Here is a 21,050-nt window from a genome sequence, read left to right as displayed (position 1 = left end):
CTGCCTCATCCTCTTGGTATTAATATATTTTTTACTTAAGTAATAAATACATAAATGAATAAATAAAATCCCCATCCCCATCAGTGGAGCAGGAATCGGGGGAGCAGCAGAGGGGTGGGGGTGCAGTGAGAGGGGTAGTGAGTGAGGGAAAAAGGGGGAGGGTGTAGCAAGGAACCTCTCCTCTCCTCTCCTCCGTTCAGCCTGTGTGTCAGAGCTCTTTCAGGCTGCGCAGCGTCGGAGCAAAGCGACCGAGGTTCCCAAATTAAACGGGGGGGAACGTAGAGACATTACCACGCACACACACACAGAGACACGAGAGAAACACACGCACACAAACACACAAACCCAGCCGGATGGCGCCGGAGCCGAGCCAAAGAAAAGACACTACTACCGCGTAAAAAAACACAAACGGGTATCGGTGTTCCGTTCTTTATTTTTCGGGTATTTATTTATTTATTTAATTGTGAGTGGTAGAGATAATAGGTGTAGGCTATTTATTGACGTATATATTTATTTATTTGTTTATGTATGTATTTATGTATTTATTGATTGTTTAATTAGTGGCAGCCGGTGGGGAGATATTAGGAGCGGGCGTCAGACAGGAGTAGCCTGCGTATAGCCTTACTTATTTGATCATTTAAATATCATTGTTTTTTTATGTATTTATCGAAATAATGTTACCGCGCACAGATGCTGCTTTGCGTGCGCGTGTTATCGCGAGCCGACCGATACGTGTAGTGGCCAGTCAAGAAACCAGACCAGCTATTATAGCTAATAAACCAAATCTTAAATAGAACCAAAAATACAGAGACAACTATCCAGACAGTAGGGTATCCCATCCGGTGGACAGCTTTGTGTGTGGACGAGTGAGAGAGAGAAAAATACACACTTTCTCTCCCCTCATGAGAGCGAAGAAGACCGAAGAGATGAAATATTTATTTTACAAAGCCTAAAAAAAAAACAACCAAAGCGAAACCGAACCAGCCGAGACAGAGAGGAGAGGAGAGGAGAGGAGCTGCCCGCGACCATTACGCACACCTGTCTGTGAGCAGACATGGAGAGAGGAGAAGCGGCTGAACTGAAGCGGAGCTGCTTTTCATAAGGAGATTTTCTGTTTCACCACGGCTTGTGTGTGTTTGTGTGGATGAACGGTAGATAGCGAGGGTTAATAATAATACCTGCCGTTGTGACCCCTGCCTACCGGTCTCTGTGTGTGTCTGCGTGTGTCTTCACAAGTGGGGACTATTAGTTGACGTACAGAAGCGACGTGGGACCAATTCAACAAGGACCTTTGCACAAAAAGAAAACCCCAAACCACGACAAAAACATGTGAACGTGGGAGAAACACAACTTCTTGCAGCAGCAAAACCAAAAGTCAATTCTTTTTTCTATCAACCAAACCTTCGTCGGACTGTTTTTTCTAACCCTGGAGGAGCAGAGAGCACGCCAGGCCCAGAACGACGGACGGAGGGACGACGATTTGTTCCGCGGAGCCCCAGAAGATAACGTGCAGTAGCGGCTATCAGTAAACGTCCCCCCCGCACCATAGCGGACCATGTTTGTCCCCCTGCCGGTGCCGTTCGTCTTTCAGAGAACAGCTTCCGACTTCAGCGCCTGGAGACTCAAGTCCCCGCTGGCTCCACGCTCCAGCTCCGGTAAGACAAGAGCTGTTCTACTGTCTAAAACAAACACTGTGTTTTTCTCTAACTTTTTACATTTCAAGGTTTCCCCCTTTACTCTGACAGTGTACAAATGGGTAGGGTCCATTTGGTTCCATTTGTACACTGTCAGAGTTATAGACTTGTGTAGGTCAATTAAGACCACCATAAATAAAGGAACCCACAGAGTCCACTTTGAGAGAGAACCGATGGTTTAACACACACACACACACACACACACACACACACACACACACACACACACACACACACACACACACACACACACACCGTTCACTTCCCAGTCTGCTAAAACAAAACACACAAACTGTAATTAAAAAGCCAGAATCAATATCTGTTTAGCTAAATCAGTGGTTCTCAAACGTTTACATTTCAATGTCTCCTCTTAACTTACGTACAAATGGAATCAACATTTGGTTCCATTTGTACACTGTCAGAGTTACAGATTTGTAAGGGTCAATTTAGACCCCCCTGCCTAAAGGAACCAACAGAGTCCACTTTGAGAACCACTGGTTTGAACACACACACAAACGCACACACGCACACACGCACACACACACACACACGCGCGCCACCATTCACTTCCCAGTCTGCAAAAAACAAAACAAAACTCAAATGTCTCTCTGTTTGGCTAAATAACTAAATCTCAAACAAGATTTGAGATATATTTTTTATTTGGTCACAGCTCTTTTAGAGATAGAGGCCAGTTGTGCTTGAAAGAAGAAGATGAAAAGAAAGAAAATCAAATCAAGTATTTAACATCTGCCTATTATATGGTCAGTGGCTGGCTGCACCTGCCCAAGAGCTCATGCACATCACATCCCCTCACAATAGTGAGGGGGAAAACACACACACACACACACACACACACACACACACACACACACACACACACACACACACACACACACACACACACACACACACACACACAATCCCATAGTGTGATCTATAGGCTATACCAACATCTTTATGTAAAAAAAAAAAACGAAAAACGAAAAAAAAAACATTTCATTAAAAATTAAAAATCCCAAACTGAAAGCCCATCGTCCAAGCACCCAAATGAACCAACAACAACGGAGGCACGTACAAATTCTCATATCTCATTAGCATCCATCTCCGCGCGGTGGTTCTCGTTATCATTCTGTCTTCCATTCATTGTTGCGATCCATCTCCACCATCAGCCCATCTGTCTGCACTCCTCTCTCTCCGCTCCCTCCGTCTGTCTCTGTCTGCGCCCAGGCACAGGCAGGCAGCCCCGTCCGTGTCTGCCCCGGCTCCCCGTCTCGTCGCCGGGGCTTCAGGGAGAATATTCATGGTCATTCATCGATCCCGTGGATCGATTTCTGGCTCAAGCCACGTAGGGCAACGAGGGGTAGAGAGAGAGACAGAGGTAGTGGCTGGCGGATGGATAGGGGGAACTTGGAGAGGCAGGTGAAGGTGCAAACACATGGTGTCAACAATTTGGTTTTGAATCACTTGAAGCGTCCATATTCTGGGGGGGGACATTATCCAAAAAATAGCAGATCTACAATCCTGCTATGAGCTTGTAGATTAGGGATTGGGAAAAGAGCAAAACCAGGCAAGTGGAGGCAACTCATGTCCATTTTACTAAGTATAGAGAGTCTAAGTGGTGGACCATTATAATTCACTCGCCTCCTGCAAAGGACATGTTGACAAGAATTCATGCCATTGCATAATTTATGCCTAAAGCGGGGACATACAGTAAAATTGGGGTGATTCATGTTTCCAACAACCTGTGTGAGTTTTGCATTTGTGACTTTCTTGTTGGCAGCTGATGTTGAAATAAATCCAACGCTGACAGAGAGAGAGAGAAAATGACAGAAGAGCCATCTGGCGCATGGAACATTTTTGATCCCATGAATGTATTAGCTCATTTTGATTTGACATGTCGCGGTTGGAAATGTGCCTTATTATATCTCCTTTCAGGAGTTAAATGTAAATTAAGTTGTAAATTGATAGTGATGCTAGTGATAATGAATCTTTGATATTCAAGATACAGACATTGTGATACTGCAGATCTATAACTTATTTTAAACTGAGCTGTAAGTATAATCGTGTCGCATGGTACACAATTAGCCGATGTTAAATATGTGGGAGGAATTGGACTGTTTTACAGAAAATGTATTTCAAGACCAAAAAGTTGCACATAATAACAATAATAATAATGAAACTGTTGGATTGGAAAGTGTTATAGTAGCCTCTAGTCCTGTCTCTTAGTTGCCTCCACTCAAGCGGAAATTTCAAATGACAGATGGCCTAAGTATATGCACCATGTCTCTCTCTCTCTCTCTCTCTCTCACAGTCACAGTGTCTCTCTCTCGGGCTTCACGCTGCGTCGTGCAGTGGCACCTCATGCCATCTCCTTAAGTACATGTCACCAGGAGAAAAACGGTTGAGATTTTAATGAGAGCTGCTGGTGGTGGCCTGACAGGCCATGGATGACCACTGGTCTGTCTGTCTGTGTGTGAGTGACAGAGAGAGAGACAAGAGAGGAGGAGGGGGGTGACACTGACTGTATACTATGGGTCATTAAAGAAATTAAAGTGAGAGGGACGATACGTGAAAAGGAGAGGTGAATACTGAATGAACGAACTAAAGACCCACTGAATGAGCAATTGTGCGTATATAATGGGGCATTAAATTAATTAAATGAGAAAAATAAGGAAGTCGAGTGAAGTGAATTAGGGATGGCAGGAAAGAGATTGTAAAGAAAAATCAGTGCGTGCGTAATTGTGCATGAAATTCCTGTATTGTGGGGGCACGGAGAAATGTTATTTATTTATTTACTTTTTATGGAGAAAATGTACGGCGCCAAAATTCTTGTACGGGGCCAACCGAGCTATACCTTCAGCTATGCCAGGCCAAATTCCAAAGGTATAAAACCACGGCGGGAAAACAGTGTGCACATTGTGTGTGTGTGTGTGTGTGTGTGTGTGTGTGTGTGTGTGTGTGTGTGTGTGTGTGTGTGTGTGTGTGTGTGTGTGTGTGTGTGTGTGATCAATGCAATGTTGTATTTTTTCCCCCCTCTGTAAACGTGTTTGTGTGATGAGCAGTCAATACACATGAGACAAGTAAACGGGAGAGAGGGGTGAGCGTAACCCCCCCCTCCTCTCTCCTTGGTCTTTCATCCAGAGTCCCTGGGGATGGGAGGAGTAAAACACAGAGACTGGTGGTGTGCTTCGTACAACACACACTTCACTGTAATCTCTCTACCTGTCTGTCTGCCTGTCTGTCTGTCTGTCTGTCTGTCTGTCTGTCTGCCTGTCTCACCTCTCTCTCTCTTTCCCTTTCTCTGTTGCTCTATCTCACAGTTTCCCAAACGGTGGGTCTGGACCCATTTGTGCATCACCGACCAATTTCTATTGGTCACATAAGTGTGTGTGTATACGTATATATATCTTTTTTTGGTTGTTCATAATTAAAAAAATAGATATACATTTTAAAACAAGCAACAAACTAATCTAATAAATTCCATAAATATAAAATAATAATAATTAAGAAGTATTGAAAATAGCAGATCTACAAGTTCGCAACGCGGCACGCTATGCGCTTGTAGCTCTGCTATTTGCACTAGTTTGGGTCCCCCGGCAAACGTCTATTAATCTCTCTTTTGGGTCTCGACCTGAAAAGTCTGGGAACCACTGCTCTGTTTCTCTATATGTACATTCATATTCTGTCTTTCTCTAAAAGCCCAAGGAAATGTATATTGTCGGTGTCGGGTGGAAACTTAGTATTTAAAAAAAGAAAGAAAAAAAAAACACAAAGAAACAGCGTTACCTCTTCAATGTGGTTATTGTTTAGTCACACAAGCTCTTGTTTTCATTGGTTAAATATTCACAATCTTAACCACTTTCAACCTGTCATTATATTATTATGTCATTATATTATTGAAATCTTTCATATTATTTGTTTTTCAAAAATAGCAAATGTACAAGCTCACAATCAAGTCACGATGCCTTGTTGTAGAGCTTGTAGCTCGCCTATTTTTACTACTTACTTGAGACACTGTTATATGACGGAAATATAAAATGGGGCATGAATCTATGACCAAAAAAACAAACAAACATGAAATATGGATATACAAGGTTTCTGGCCAACAGAAACAATATTCAAAAAGTACACACTTCCTGTCTGTCTGTCTGTCTGTCTGTCTGTCTGTCTGTCTGTCTGTCTGTCTGTCTGTCTCTCTCCTCTCTGAAGTATTCACAAAAATGCTTATTCAGAGACAACCAAACTCTCTTTCTCACCTCTGTCTCTCCTCCTCCTCTGCCGTCTGGTCCCCTGTGTGGACGGGGTGGTTTTTCAATTGGATTTGCCTGGCGTGGCTTGGCATGGCCCATAAGCCAGTTTAGCTAAGTCTGTTACCCAGAAATTCTCCCCGCATCTCCCTGATGTGAGGCCAGGAGTCCTGCCGGTTGTGTGTGTATACAGTGTGTGTGTCTGTGTGTGCGCGCGCGAAACTCGTTTAAACACCTCTGCTGTGTGTGTGTATTTACGTTTGTAGGGAGCTAAGGCCCGTGGTGTCAAAAGTTTACGAAGGGACGAGCGAGGTTCACGGGAGAGCAGGATAGACCGGGAGAGAGAGAAAGAGAGAGAGAGAGAGAGATGATGGAGAGTTTGTCTAAAGCGCATAGGCTAGCAGACAGCAGCTCTACACTGGATCTAAAATGAGGGCTTATGGGGGTTTTGTCGGCTGGACTCCTTAACACTGCTGCTCCCAGACTACTGGTCTTAGACCAGCTTAGTGTGACACACATTCCTACTGCTGCTTCCACACTCTGGCTGCCAGGACAGGTTGTCCGTTATTATTCGCTCAACGTTGAAACACACTGTATATTTTGTGCTTGCTGTAATTCAAAGCTCTTTACGATACTATGAGACCATTTTTATCAAGCAAGGGTGCAACCCAGTGGAGCTAAAACACTGAAACACGGTATACATTGTTGTCCAGGGCACCCCAGGGGTCTGATCCCCTCCCTTTTTGTCGTCGAGTCTACACCACATCTCTTCCCCGAAAATGGTCACACAACATGTCGCAGTGAGGCACAAATATTGTGAGCTTGTCGATCAGCCGTTTCCGGCGAGTGTTCGCCTGCTATGACATGAAGCCCATATAGTAGTGATGCACGGGGTCATGTGTTTGTGTGGTTAACCCTTAAGTGTACACTATAGTGCCATTTTTTCTGTCCACTGTGCTATACGGGACATTTTGTGTTCACTGTTCAGATGATTAGTTCTGGTAGGAGGTGTTGTAACCATCATCCTCCAGACAAAAAAAAAAAAAATTATATATATATATATATATATATATATATATATATATATATATATATATATATATATATATATATATATACTGTATACACACACACACACACACACACACAAACACACAAATAAAGTTGTTTTTATGCAAGACCCACATTTTATGGGCAAGGAAAATAGTGCTTTTTATATACGTTGTTCAGTACGCCTCATGAAAACAGATTTATAATCCTGCTAAAAGGAGAAGAATAGTTGATTTATTTTTAAACCCCTTTTGGGTACTAAAGTCTTATTTATGTTTATGACAAAGCAAATCAGTTTCTGTTTAATTCAGAAATGACCAAAGTTAGGTTTATAGCGAGGAGACACATGAACAAAATGAACATAATCATTCTTGGACGCCTGGGTGACTGGCTGCCATTTAGGCGTGAGATTATGGGGATCCCTCTTGATAAACAAATAAACAGGAAAAGATTTTCAATTGACATTCTTCAATTGGGTTGTTACTAAATAAGAGAGAGATGCCAGGCAGCACTATACTCCTGTGTGCACTGTGCAGTTATCTATTCTTGAGACTATGGTTAAGGTTATACCACAAAGCCATAGAAAGCAGACCCTTTGTGCTTCTGTATATTAGATGGCTGTAGAGATTTAAGCCTGTGTGTATGTGAGTGCGTGCGTGCGTGCGTGTGTTTCACTGATGCCAATCAGCTTCACTGATGCCGTGCTGTCCCCCACCTGAACAAAGGAAATGGCATATGTGTAACATCGCCGTGAAGTTCTCCTGAGATGCTGTGGCTCATATGAAACTCAAGGCTGTCAAATCCGTATGGGAAGAGCTCTGTGTCCGTTTTTTGGGAAAGGGGTTGATTTTGGTTGATGTCTTGAGGCTGCCGCCCGTGGCGAAATTTGGCGTGCTGTTCTGTTTTGCGTGTAATGTGCATTATATTTGTTCTGTTGTGAATCTTTTCTTTTTAAGAATCTGATTCTATCAGATCAAATTGTATTTCAAGCGTAGTCTATTCTGCAGTGCAGGGAAAAGTTTACTGCAAAGTTCAAAGCAAAATACCTTCCAGCCAGGTTTGCTTGCTTACACGCACACACACACACACACACACACACACACACACACACACACACACACACACACACACACACACACACACAGTGTTGCTCCATAACTACCTCCATCTCATAACCTAGCTACTCACCTCTGTGTGCCCAGGAGGAGGCTGTGGTACCTGGGCAAGAGTAGGCACTGGGGCCAGGGCAAAGGCCCACATATCTGGAGTAATTGGCGTGCGCGCGTGTGAGTGAGCAAACCTGGCTGGAAGCGGTGTGTGAACATGTTTGTGTGTTCATTATTGCACAACAAAAATGTGTATGAGAAAGGTTTTCATTTTTGTGAAGAGGCAATTTGCAGACGTTAAGAGCGTTAGCGTGTGTTTGTGACGTGTGTGAGTTTGCCAGTGTGTAAAAGTGAGCGTGTACAAATGGTGCAAGTTCATATCCACGGTAACGTGTGTGTGGAAAGTAGAGATAGATAGATGTGTGTATAGTATGTGCGTGTGCATTTCCCTCTGCTGTCCGTTTCTCTACATTTCTGTGTGTCAAAGTGCCCTGTGCAGGGGGTAGGGAGGGAGGGAGGGAGGGTGGAGGGGGGGGGGGCTAGGCGGACAGGTAGACGACTCGATAATTGCACGTCGAGGTCAATTATAGATTGTGTTGGCGTGCGTGTTTTATCACCACCAGTATGAATTCACTGCTCGTTCATTGTGTTAGTGGTCTTAACCTTGCACCGCTATTGATTGGTCGGCATTGACTACTCTCTCCTTCCAACCGCATGCGCGCGTGTGGGTGTGGGTATGGGCTTGGGTGTGTTTTGTGTTGGGTCGTTTATGTGCATGGGTGTGGCATGTGTGTGCACGTGAAATGCATATGTGGGTGTACATCATATGTGTGCGTGTATGGTGAGTGCCTGGGCGTGTGTGTGTGTGTGTGTGGGGGGGGGGGGGGGGGCGCACGTATGGCCATGTATCGTAAAATTCCCATTCTTTCCGCTGATTCTGCAGGAATGTTATCGTTCTGCATGCGCACACACTCATAGTTCATACACCTGCCTGCGCATGCACGCCACGGCCGTGTGTGTGTGTATGTGTGTGTATGGATCGTTTTTTAAAGGTGAGGGGAGGAGGTGTCGTCAAGCGCTGAGTCCCGGTGCTAACGTGATTGCCAATGACAAAGCGTCTAGGAGGGGTTTGTTAGGGCCATAATGGGGAATCAATAGACACAACACAGATGTCAATACAACATGCTTTATTGCATTAAGCCACCTCACACCCCCTTCCACCTCCTTGTCCAGGCCTCAGAGTGCAGTCCCACTCTATCTCTGTTCCAATCCACAAGTGTTAACTTATAAATCTGCAATCCACAAATTATTTTAATGAGTAAATGCCATTAGCCTCTTAAACCATAGTGTTCCCTAGTCCCTATTCTGGTGAAAACAGGCGTATATTGTGCGGAAATGGCGTCGTGAGTGACGTGCAGGGCGTTCTGAGCTTTTAGATCAGCTATTTTCGGCACAAAGATTTGCTAGAAGACAACATAGAGGGGACCCGGTCAACAAAGTGTATAGGGTTTAAACCCATTAAGACCTGAGGCCCATTCAGTTTTTCTGTTGCTATATCAGTGGTGCTCAAACATGTTCATGTGAACCTTAACCCCAAAAGCCCAGAAGCAAAGATTTAAGTGGAAAAAAAGCTTTAAAAAGATACACACATTCAAAGATTTGCACAAATGTAAAACGTAATGCCACGCTATGAGCTTGTAGATTTGCTATTTTTGAATACCAAATGATAAAATAATAGTTAAAGTGGTTATCTATCTATAAATGCGAGAAGTCTCTGCGTGTCTGCGTGTCTGTCTGTCTGTCGAGAACCGTTCGTCCCACCGGCTTCAGATTCGGCACATATCTGGAATACCCATATATGGACTACTGGTTGACAAGTAGTGCTGCCCGACGCTCATAAGTGCAACATGTCAGCTATACAAGTTTTCTCACACACACGAGAGACCCGGGTTCAAATCGCAGGTAAGACATGAAACTTACGCGTTGCACTGTTGAGTGAACAAAATGTTAATCCATTTGTACACGCTGAATGTTTATCCATTAGTTTTGTGTACTCTCAGTGTTGCAAATGGATAAGACTGAAGATTTGAATGTGTTCTCTGACCTCTGCCTCGGTTAACTTTCAACATTGACAATGGTCATGTACTGTACATGACGTGTGCATGTATGAATGTATTAGGGATGAGGCCGAATATTCGGCACCGAAAATTTTCGGCCGAAAATGGCTAAAAATGCATTTTCGGTTTTCGGCTGGATAGCTTTTAAAACCGAATAGTTGAGCACCGAATAGTGTGAAGGACAGGGTCAGGGGTCCTCAATAGGCGGACCGCAGTCCATGTCCGGACCGCGGCACATTTCTGAGAAATCTCCGCACAGTTGTATCTGACGATCGGACTGACTGTGTGTGATGTGTGTTTGTGTGTGCGTGGGTGTGTATGTGCTGATTGTGCTCATTCGCTCAAACACATACACAGGCTCACAAGACACACCCCTACGCCAATTTGCAAGCCCACAAAGCGTCGCGGGTGCAACGTGCTGTGGGCTTGTAGATCAAAGGTTTTCCTTCCCTCCGAGTCTCCGACGCAGTCTGCTCTCCATGCTGCTCCCTCCCCTCTCCTCTCCTCTCCACACACTCATGCCGCTCGCTGCCTTAAAAAAGTTGCTAAAACCTCTTGGAAACCATTGCTCCCACTGGATTAATAACTTAGAGATCTTCTACCTTTGGCTGTTCAATTGGAGAGGACAACAGCAACACATTAATATCCACGATGTAAGGCTCCAACTGCTTGCATTAGACGAGAAATGGTCGCGAAACTCGCGATGCGTGATCATGCGTCTTTAACAATGTGATGTGTCGTCGCATATTATTGCCAGCTATCCTAGGCTGTGTTAGGTTAATAACTATGACTCGTTGACCCTGATTTGACTGGTCATTTGACATAGTCAATCAGCACAGTCAGTCTGGCTTGTGCAGTACGTGTGTCAACTAACTGAATGTCAAGTAATCCTCTCCCCCTCACGCTAAGTTCCACTTTATTTTCCATTCTGAACGACAAGCCTAATATTGCATTTATGCTCTTTAGTTTCCAATAATTAAACTATAAGCCAGTGTTTTATTGCTACACAATAAATGTAAATAATGTAGCCTACTCTACATGCATAAATAATTATCCATTCATCCATCCATCCATCTTCAACCGCTTATCCAGCATCAGGTAGCAGGGGTAACAGTTCCAACTGAGATTTCCAAAGTTCCAAATAATAATAATAATAATTAAAATAAACAATTCTAATGATTATAATAAACATGTTTATCCATTAGTTTTGTGTACTCTCAGTGTTGCAAATGGATAAGACTGAAGATTTGAATGTGTTCTCTGACCTCTGCCTCGGTTAACTTTCAACATTGACAATGGTCATGTACTGTACATGACGTGTGCATGTATGAATGTATTAGGGATGAGGCCGAATATTCGGCACCGAAAATTTTCGGCCGAAAATGGCTAAAAATGCATTTTCGGTTTTCGGCTGGATAGCTTTTAAAACCGAATAGTTGAGCACCGAATAGTGTGAAGGACAGGGTCAGGGGTCCTCAATAGGCGGACCGCAGTCCATGTCCGGACCGCGGCACATTTCTGAGAAATCTCCGCACAGTTGTATCTGACGATCGGACTGACTGTGTGTGATGTGTGTTTGTGTGTGCGTGGGTGTGTATGTGCTGATTGTGCTCATTCGCTCAAACACATACACAGGCTCACAAGACACACCCCTACGCCAATTTGCAAGCCCACAAAGCGTCGCGGGTGCAACGTGCTGTGGGCTTGTAGATCAAAGGTTTTCCTTCCCTCCGAGTCTCCGACGCAGTCTGCTCTCCATGCTGCTCCCCCCCCTCCCCTCTCCTCTCCTCTCCACACACTCATGCCGCTCGCTGCCTTAAAAAAGTTGCTAAAACCTCTTGGAAACCATTGCTCCCACTGGATTAATAACTTAGAGATCTTCTACCTTTGGCTGTTCAATTGGAGAGGACAACAGCAACACATTAATATCCACGATGTAAGGCTCCAACTGCTTGCATTAGACGAGAAATGGTCGCGAAACTCGCGATGCGTGATCATGCGTCTTTAACAATGTGATGTGTCGTCGCATATTATTGCCAGCTATCCTAGGCTGTGTTAGGTTAATAACTATGACTCGTTGACCCTGATTTGACTGGTCATTTGACATAGTCAATCAGCACAGTCAGTCTGGCTTGTGCAGTACGTGTGTCAACTAACTGAATGTCAAGTAATCCTCTCCCCCTCACGCTAAGTTCCACTTTATTTTCCATTCTGAACGACAAGCCTAATATTGCATTTATGCTCTTTAGTTTCCAATAATTAAACTATAAGCCAGTGTTTTATTGCTACACAATAAATGTAAATAATGTAGCCTACTCTACATGCATAAATAATTATCCATTCATCCATCCATCCATCTTCAACCGCTTATCCAGCATCAGGTAGCAGGGGTAACAGTTCCAACTGAGATTTCCAAAGTTCCAAATAATAATAATAATAATTAAAATAAACAATTCTAATGATTATAATAAACATACATACATACAGTACATACTGTATAAATGTATCCGCCTTATTTCGCCTTCGCCTTTTTTCGGACCTGGACCTGTTTCAAAAAAATATTTCTGGACCTTCAAGATTTGTATTTGAGGACCCCTGGGCCCTAGATCATTTTGCAACATACAGTATGTGCATTTGTTGTTGAAGGCCTGTATTATCTCTGTAGGATACTACAGAAATAGTTGCACTATTTTGACTTTGTTTTATGCTAACATTGCAAAGAGAAAATATTTTATTTTGTTATGTGTGCATTCAAAAGTGAGAAATAAATGTTTTATGGAACCATATGGTGATTATTATTTAAGTTAGGGTTTGCCATAATCAGGTAGCTTTACAACAAAGGTACAGCAATGGTACAAACATTTATTATACAAAATAAATTATATACATGTATTATTCGGCTATTCGGTATTCGGTATTCGGTGGAATGTTTCCAGTATTCGGTATTCGGTTTCGGCCAAGAATTTTGCTTTCGGCCCATCCCTAGAATGTATTACGTATTCATTATATAGGTATCATGTGCAGATTTGCCATCGGTTTTGCAAGACGTCAAACAAATACACATTTGTGTAGAAGTGACACAGGCATTTCTTCACAGAAATTCTTTAACAATGTATCATTATTGTATAGTTACACCACCTTGCATTCTTCATAACAATTCCTAAATGCATAGCGTATCTATGCTGGCATGCAACACGTCGTACGCGGACAATGAAATAACAGATGAAGATATTTGCTCTTCTACACATCTTCTACACACACACACACACACACACACACACTTCGATCATAAGGAAAGTCATTTCACGGTATTGTCATCGCCCGCTGTGACAATGCAAGTCCAAAATGGCCCCCCTCTTGTTCGACCAAATATGGTCACCTGAACTCTGCTTACCCTCCCCTGCCAGCCTGTCTGTCTGTCTGTCTGTCTGTCCGTCCGCCTGTCCTCCCATCCAGCTAGTGCTATCATTGTTACCGTGGAGACGTTCATAGGCCATTAGACACATATAGACAGAGAGACATCAAGGTAAACACTATTCTCTCTCTCCCTCTCTCTCTCTCTCTCTCTCTCTCTCTCTCTCTCTCTCTCTGATTCTGTTTTCTGGTTCTTTTTCTCTTTCTCCCTCTCACTTGGCCTCTCTCTGCTTCTGTCTCTCTCTCTCTGTCTCTCTCTCCCCCTCTGACAGTCATCTTATCCTTGCGGTCCTGATGGTCACAAAGACCATTAAGAGCTAAATTGGCTGTACTCAGGGACACAGGGTGATATTTGACTGGGCTGGGCTAACTGTGCTGTCTTTGTGTGTGTGATTGCCAATCTCATCCATGTGTCTAGCTACGAGACACGGCCATTTGTGAGTGTATTTTCTGTATGGATGTGATGTGTGTGTGTCCACATGAGTACCAAACATGCTTACTTAGTGAGTGCTTATTAAAGAGAGGGGTGGGTGCAAAATAAATAGCATATTGGATAAGTGTGTGTGTGTGTGTGTGTGTGTGTGTGTGTGTGTGTGTGTGTGTGTGTGTGTGTGTGTGTGTGTGTGTGTGTGTGTGTGTGTGTGTGTGTGTGTGTGTGTGTGTATAGTGGTGTAGTGTCCTGCTTTACAGCGCCTCTAAATCAGTTCTCAACCTGTGGATTGGGACCCCTGGCTCCCCGCGTGATTTTGGGGGGGTCCCCAGGTGACTGTGAAGTGACAATTTAAAGGGGAATACCACTCATTTTCAACATTGAACTATGTCATCATGACCGTAGAGGTCATGTGATCAGTGACATCATGAAGATGTACTCTGCAAGCCAAAGAGTACGTCGTCATGATGTTACTGATCACATGACCCCACAATCAATCCTCCAGTTCTAGGAAACACAGAAGGGGGGGGGGGGGGGGGACCTTTTTCTTATTTCCACAAAGTTGAAACTGAGTGGTATTCCCCTTTAAGGACTTTTAAGATCTTAAAAAAAAAAAGACCCTTCTTGCATCAAAAGTAATCAATCAACTTGCTATACTATAAACACTGGTCAAACATTGGCCAAATTGTCAAATGATTACCCTTGGATTAGCAGGGTCCATTTTATTGTATTCCAATCACCAACCACTGGAACATGCATAGTATTTTGTGTGTGTGTCTGACTTTGTTTACATACTGTGTTTATGGACTGTGTGTCCAAGTGGGAAAGGCGCATGTGACCGCCTGTGTCTGTCTGTGCACGCACCCCTGAACACCGTGTCGTTCCTGTGTGACCGATGTGTGAACTGAATTCATGCACAATTTCGAGCATTCATTTAGCCCTGTGAGTGTAAAAAATGTACGTTTTTGTGTCGCTACACATTGATACTTGACTATAAAGCCAGATTTGTACTTTGTTGCGCGCTGGTGTTTTGCGCGTTGAAAATAGCCGACCTACAAGCTCACACCGCGCCACATTGCGGCACGTCGTGAGCCTCTAAGATCGACTATTTTCAGAGCGCAACACCTCCGAACGGCGATCTATAAATGAAAGCATAACCCCAGCGAATGCACACACTACACCTTCTGCCCTCCACGATGTGTGTTTTCTCCATGGCCTTGAAAATGGACTGTATATATATATAGTATTTATATATCGTCGTTGTCGGGTGGTAACCTCGTATCTCAAGTTTCAAATGTGTACGTTCTTTCGCAAAGTAAAGCCCTGCTTCATCATACAAGGCCATCGCACAAAAGTAGATCTACAAGCACACAACGCCTCGCGGTGCGAGGCGTTGTGTGCTTGTAGATCAGCTGTTTTCACAAGTTCAAATCATTTTAAAAATGATAAATGCAAAACCAACGGTTTTGGACATACAAGGTTTTCACCCGACAACGACGATATATACAGTATAATATATAAAAAAAAACACTCTCCTAATCGAATGCACTCAGCATGGGCCAGGCCTTTGTCCAACAAGCTAACGAATAGCCTTCCTTTCTGAGGCGGGCCCATAAAGGACCCTGTGCCTATTCACACACTCTCATAGCTCACATTCCTCCCTTCCCCTCCATTCTCCCTCTTCTTCTCCTCCTCCTCCATCTCTCCATCCATCTACACCACCCCAGCCCCCCCCCTCTCCCCCCACCCCCGAGTCGCCCTGACACGCTCGCCTTGGCCCCCGCGTGCCACTGTGTGACTGAATGGCTGGAGGAGGAAGGAAGAGTGAAAGAGAAAGAAGGAACGGAATGAAAGGAGAGAGAGAGAGGGAGGAGGGGGGGGGGGGGGGGGGGGGGCATTGGCTGGAGGCCTGCGGGCTATTCAGCTGATTAGTGGCTGATCTAAGGTCAGGGCTACTGCTCACCTTCTAATTAAGCAGAATAATTAGATTTCACACTGTACACAGGAGGGGTGGGTGTGAGTGTGCACACGTCTCTCTCTGTGTGTGTGTGTGTGTGTGTGTGTGTGTGTGTGTGTGTGTGTGTGTGTGTGTGTGTGTGTGTGTGTGTGTGTGTGTGTGTGTGTGTGTGTGTTGTGGGGGGGGGGGTGCCCTTTTTCTGCTGATACCTGTGTATGTGCTGGGCTGGTTTGTGTGTGCTTTTTGTTGATGTGAGCATGCCATGCACACATTATTATGTTGACGTCCCTTGATGTATGTGCGTGGCACGCATACTATGTCTTCAGAGACATTTGAGCACGTGTGTGTGTGCGTACATACACTAAAGGTCCTGCGAGTCCATTTGCGCGCATGCTTGCTTGCTGGCGGGCATGGATGACCTGCTGTGTTTATGCATGCGCTTTCGACGACGCGTGTGTGTGTGTTTTGTGTGTGTCAGTATGAATGTCTGCGTGTGTGCTTCTGCTCAGCCATATTAGGAGTGATCTGTGTGTGTGTGTGTGTGTGTGTGTGTGTGTGTGTGTGTGTGTGTGTGTGTGTGTGTGTGTGTGTGTGTGTGTGTGTGTGTGTGTGTGTGTGTGTGTGTGTGTGTGTGTGGAGAGTGCTGTTCTTTTGTGCCGAGCCGAAGGCAGCGGCGGTGCCGTCCCCTGCTTGGCTCCGTGAATGAGTCCCCGCTCGTCTGAATAGAGACAACGTCTCTTAAGCCAGAGAAAGGGGGCCGCTCTTCTCCTCCTTGACAGGGGGCTTTAACATAATGAAGTGAGTGTGTGATTTTATGTCCCTCCTTCTACACTATGTTAAGTGTTAGCAGGGCAGCCTTGGCAAAAGCTTTTGCCTATTCACCACTATAGGACTTTTATAGAGATTAGACAGACTGGGGCGGGCGGGAGGGGGGCTTGCATACAGTGGGTGCGTGCGTGTGTGTGTATGTACAGTGTGTACAGTAGCTACACTGCTGCAACTTTTGTGTTTGTGTGAGTGTGTTTTCTGCTGTATTTAATGTGTTGTCTGTACTATTATGTGGCTGTAAATGTTAATAAACCTGTGGTTTTGTTTGTGTATAGGGCAGGGGTCTTCAATGTTTTCAGGCCAAGGATCCCTTAGTTGAGAGCGAAAGATGATGCAGGGACCCCCACAACCTGTTCATAGATTATAATTTAATCGTCTGACAGCACAATCATCAGTGTATTTTGGATTCACGACAATTTGTGTTTTCAGATATTTAACCACTTGAACCGTCAATACTTAATAAACTTGACCTTTCACTCTGTACTTAGTATGCTCTTTTCCCCCTCTACACCAAACCTCTTTGCTGAAAATAGCCGATCTACAAGATCACACACTGCGAGGCGTTTGAGCTTGTAGATCTGCTATTTTTGGCTAAAAAGTTCTCCGAATATGGACGCAAGGGTTCAAGTGGTTAATATTAAAAAAGGAGAAAAAGGACCCCCTGTTGAAGACCCTTGGTATAGGGGGTACGTAAGTTAAAAATGGATAAAATGAACTCTGTCACAGTGTATCTGACATCTGGGAGTGCTGCTGCCTACTTGCTGCAAAACTCCCTGTGTTCTCAACAAGGAGGTGAGTGTGTGTGTGTTTGTGTGTGTATGGGCTCTTGATGTGTGCGCGCAGTACTAGATGGCGGTTCTCTGCTGCGCTGCTTGTTGTGTTTACCTGCTGGAGTGTTTGCATGTATGCACGCTGCCTGAAATGTCATTCCCCGCTTTGGGGCACCTGAGGGACTTGTGCACGGCGACACGGCTGACATTGAATAAAGCACACAGAGTAAGATGTGTCCTTTTGTATTGCCCCGTCAATTGTCTCTGACACGGCGCGCACGTTCACCTCTGTGTGAGCGTGCGTGCATGGCATGCACACGTTAAACTCTGTTGTGTGTTTGACTGTGCACGTGTCGTGCACATCTGTGCGCGTTTTGCTGGTTCCTCCCACCGGCCGATACATTTAGCTAATAACGGCCAATAATAAAAAAAAAAAGGCGCTCCCCCAACTAGATTGGATTCCACCTCTTTTGTCCCTCGACATCCCCCCCCCCCCCCCCCCACCTCTTATTATTTTTAGCTGCATGGTGGTCAGCGCTGTTTTGGGGAGAGATTTAGAAGTGTGTGTGTGTGTGGTGTGTGTGTGTGTGTGTGTGTGTGTGTCCGTCCCCAATTTAATTTAGCGGACGAGAGTTATGGAAATGAATGAGTGGAGGGGGAGGAGAGGGGGATGACGGAGTAGAGGAAGGATGGAGGTAGGGGGGAGGGGCGGGGGTCCCCATTTACCTCAGGGACACTCTGTCCTTCCTCTCTCTCTCTCTCTCTCTCTCTCTCTCCCTCCTGTCTTATTGAGGGTCCAGTGGTGGCTGCGTGGAGGGGGGGGGGGGGGGGGTCCCCGCGAGAAGGTAATATCATGCAGGCGGGAGGGAGGGAGGGGGAGGAAATGTATGTATGCAGGGGGACAGAAGTAAAGTGACAACAATGGAGGACGCAGAGAGAAAAGCTAGGGTGTAAGAGGGGGGTGGCTAGCTAGCAAGCTGGGCGCGGGGTCCGGCCCCTTTTTAATAAATCTGAGTGCTTTGGCTAGCGCTTCAATCTCCTCTCTACTCCTGCTAAATGCCCCCCACCCCACCCCTCTCTTTCTCTCTCTCACACACACGCGCACACACGCCCTTTCAAATACACTCGTGCACTCTACTCTCGCTCACTCATTTTCACCCGCATATTCTGTCGTCAGAAGTAGAGATTCGGGGGGCTTTTAGCGGCGCTGCGTTTTGGGCGTGAGTACACAGCTGAGGCCTCGCTCTGTGTGTTTGTTTGACAGATCAACGGTAGAACAGTCAAATGTGAACACGCTTCAGCGTGAAACCTTCAAACGTTTTAAACTGCATGACATCTAGTGCTCGGATCAAATCGTTGCTGAGTGAAAGGGAAACATTTCGAGGTACACGGATGTGTACAAAAGACTGTATAACGTCACTGTCGGGCAGAAACCTTGTATCTCCAAGTTTCAAATTTGTATGTTTTTTCGCAAAGTAAAGCCCTGCTTCATCGTACAAGGCCGTCGCACAAAAGTAGTGATAACAGCAGATCTACAAGCACACAACGCCTCGCACGTGTGCTTGTAGATCGTCTGTTTTCACTAGTTTAAATCATTTTAAAAATGATAAATGCAAAACAAACGTTTTTGGACATACATCGACGATATGTAATATTTAATGTATGCAATATCTATTAGGTAATAATAATTGCTGGGCAGCAATTAACTCAGATGTCAACTCAGTTTTGACCAAAACGTTTGGACGTTGGGAGTGCAGTGATTGGCAAGTCAGGTTGGGAGGTTCCTTTAGCAACCAAGGATTGTTGCCAAGGTTAATGGCTGGTGCAGACACGGCCCAGAACTGGCCAGCTGCTAGAACAGACCTTTTCTTATTTTACCCTTTCAGCAGTTTGATTTCAGCAAATCATCACTCGGGATTTAACAGTGCATACATTTGTACTTGGGACGGGACGATATGAAAATTTAATTTCACGATTATTGTGACCAAAGATATCACGATTTACGATATTATCACGATAATCAAAATATCCCCAACATCCATTATCCTGAGGCGGAACATTTGCCAAAATATAGCAGATCTACAAGCTCACAACGCGTCGCAACACGACGCTTTGTGAACTTGTAGTTCGGCTATTTTTTTGCTTTTGATAGAGAGTGAGAAAAAGACTATCAAATATGTATATAAGTTCCTTTTACCAATTATAAAGGGTTTAAGTGGTACAGGATATGCAGCTCAGCAAATAAAAGGTGGATTTATCCTAGTGCATGACGGAGGACTATATCACAATACATTAAATCTCCACGATACGATAATTGTGAGTGTTTTTTTATCACGATAAACGATAATATCGCTTATCATCCCATCCCTAATTAGTACCAAACTGACCTGTGGATCAGTGTATGTAAAATAAACACAAAACCTTGAAATCTAGACGAATTTACATCCTTGAGACTTGAGACCCGAGACTGCGAGGTATCATTGAACTCTATCCACATGTAGGAAAGAGATATACACCAAAAAAATACATTCTGTAACATTTTCTCCCCCAAGCGTAATGTGCCACATCTTTTTCATTTCCCTGTCGCAGCGTAGTACAGTATAGTATAGTACAGTACAGTACGGTGACATAAAGTGCCTTTGATGTGCGGCGAGGTTACGACACATCGGCCCCTGTAGAGGCGCGGAGGGGCCAGATGCGCTCACGAGCAGTTTTGAACACATAATAGTCTCCAGTAGCACACCAGCGCCGCATTAAAGAGCCTCTACTCCTATCTCTCCCACATACAGTACACACACATTTACTACATCTGATAAAAGAAGAAAAAAAAACCTCTCTCTCTCTCTCTCTTTCGCTCGCCCCCACCCAGCTTTCATCCTCATCGGCGTTAAACCCTCCCCTACCCTCTCTCTCTCTCTTTCTTTTTTAATCCTCTTTTATTATCTTCTCCCTTTTTTTCTTCCTTCAGGAGGAGTGCTGCGTCCCGAAATGAAATTAATCTGTTGTACTACACCCCCCCCCCCCCCTCCCCCACACCTCAATCTCATTCTCCCCCTTGCACTGTGGGGAGGACAGAGCTCGTCACTTTAACCTCTTCATATTGCTTATGAATCTGTTAGCCTGCCTGCCTCGCTCTCCCTTACGCTGCTGCTGCTGCACCCTAATCCACAGCGCGCGTGCGCACACACACACACACACACACACACACACACACACACACGCACACACACACACACACACCTAATAACACAGATATGCACACACACACACACACATCATACTGTATGTGGCTGTCACACATGCACGAGCATAAGCTGAAATGTACATACATCGAGGGATACACACCTATTGGCAGGAACATATCCACAGGAACGCACGCACGCACACACACACACACATACACATATATCTCCTAACACATCCCAATCCACGAGCCT

General features: G+C 44.7%; 1 protein-coding gene across 1 annotated transcript in view; it reads left to right on the top strand.

The window, feature by feature from the left end:
• Positions 1-1,555: 1,555 nt before the first annotated feature.
• pou2f2a (POU class 2 homeobox 2a) overlaps positions 1,556-21,050 on the top strand; it is a gene marked incomplete at both ends in the record, with an annotated part of 87,307 nt that continues 67,812 nt past the window's right edge. The window contains one exon of the mRNA XM_080734862.1: positions 1,556-1,655. Coding sequence (XP_080590988.1) covers positions 1,556-1,655 — 100 coding nt within the window. The remainder of the gene's footprint in view (positions 1,656-21,050) is intronic.

The sequence above is a fragment of the Nannobrachium achirus genome (genome assembly GCF_963921795.1).
Source record: "Nannobrachium achirus genome assembly, chromosome: 10".
Taxonomy (NCBI): domain Eukaryota; kingdom Metazoa; phylum Chordata; class Actinopteri; order Myctophiformes; family Myctophidae; genus Nannobrachium; species Nannobrachium achirus.
Note: the sequence above shows the minus strand (reverse complement) of the source record. Positions and strands in the feature narration are given on the sequence as shown.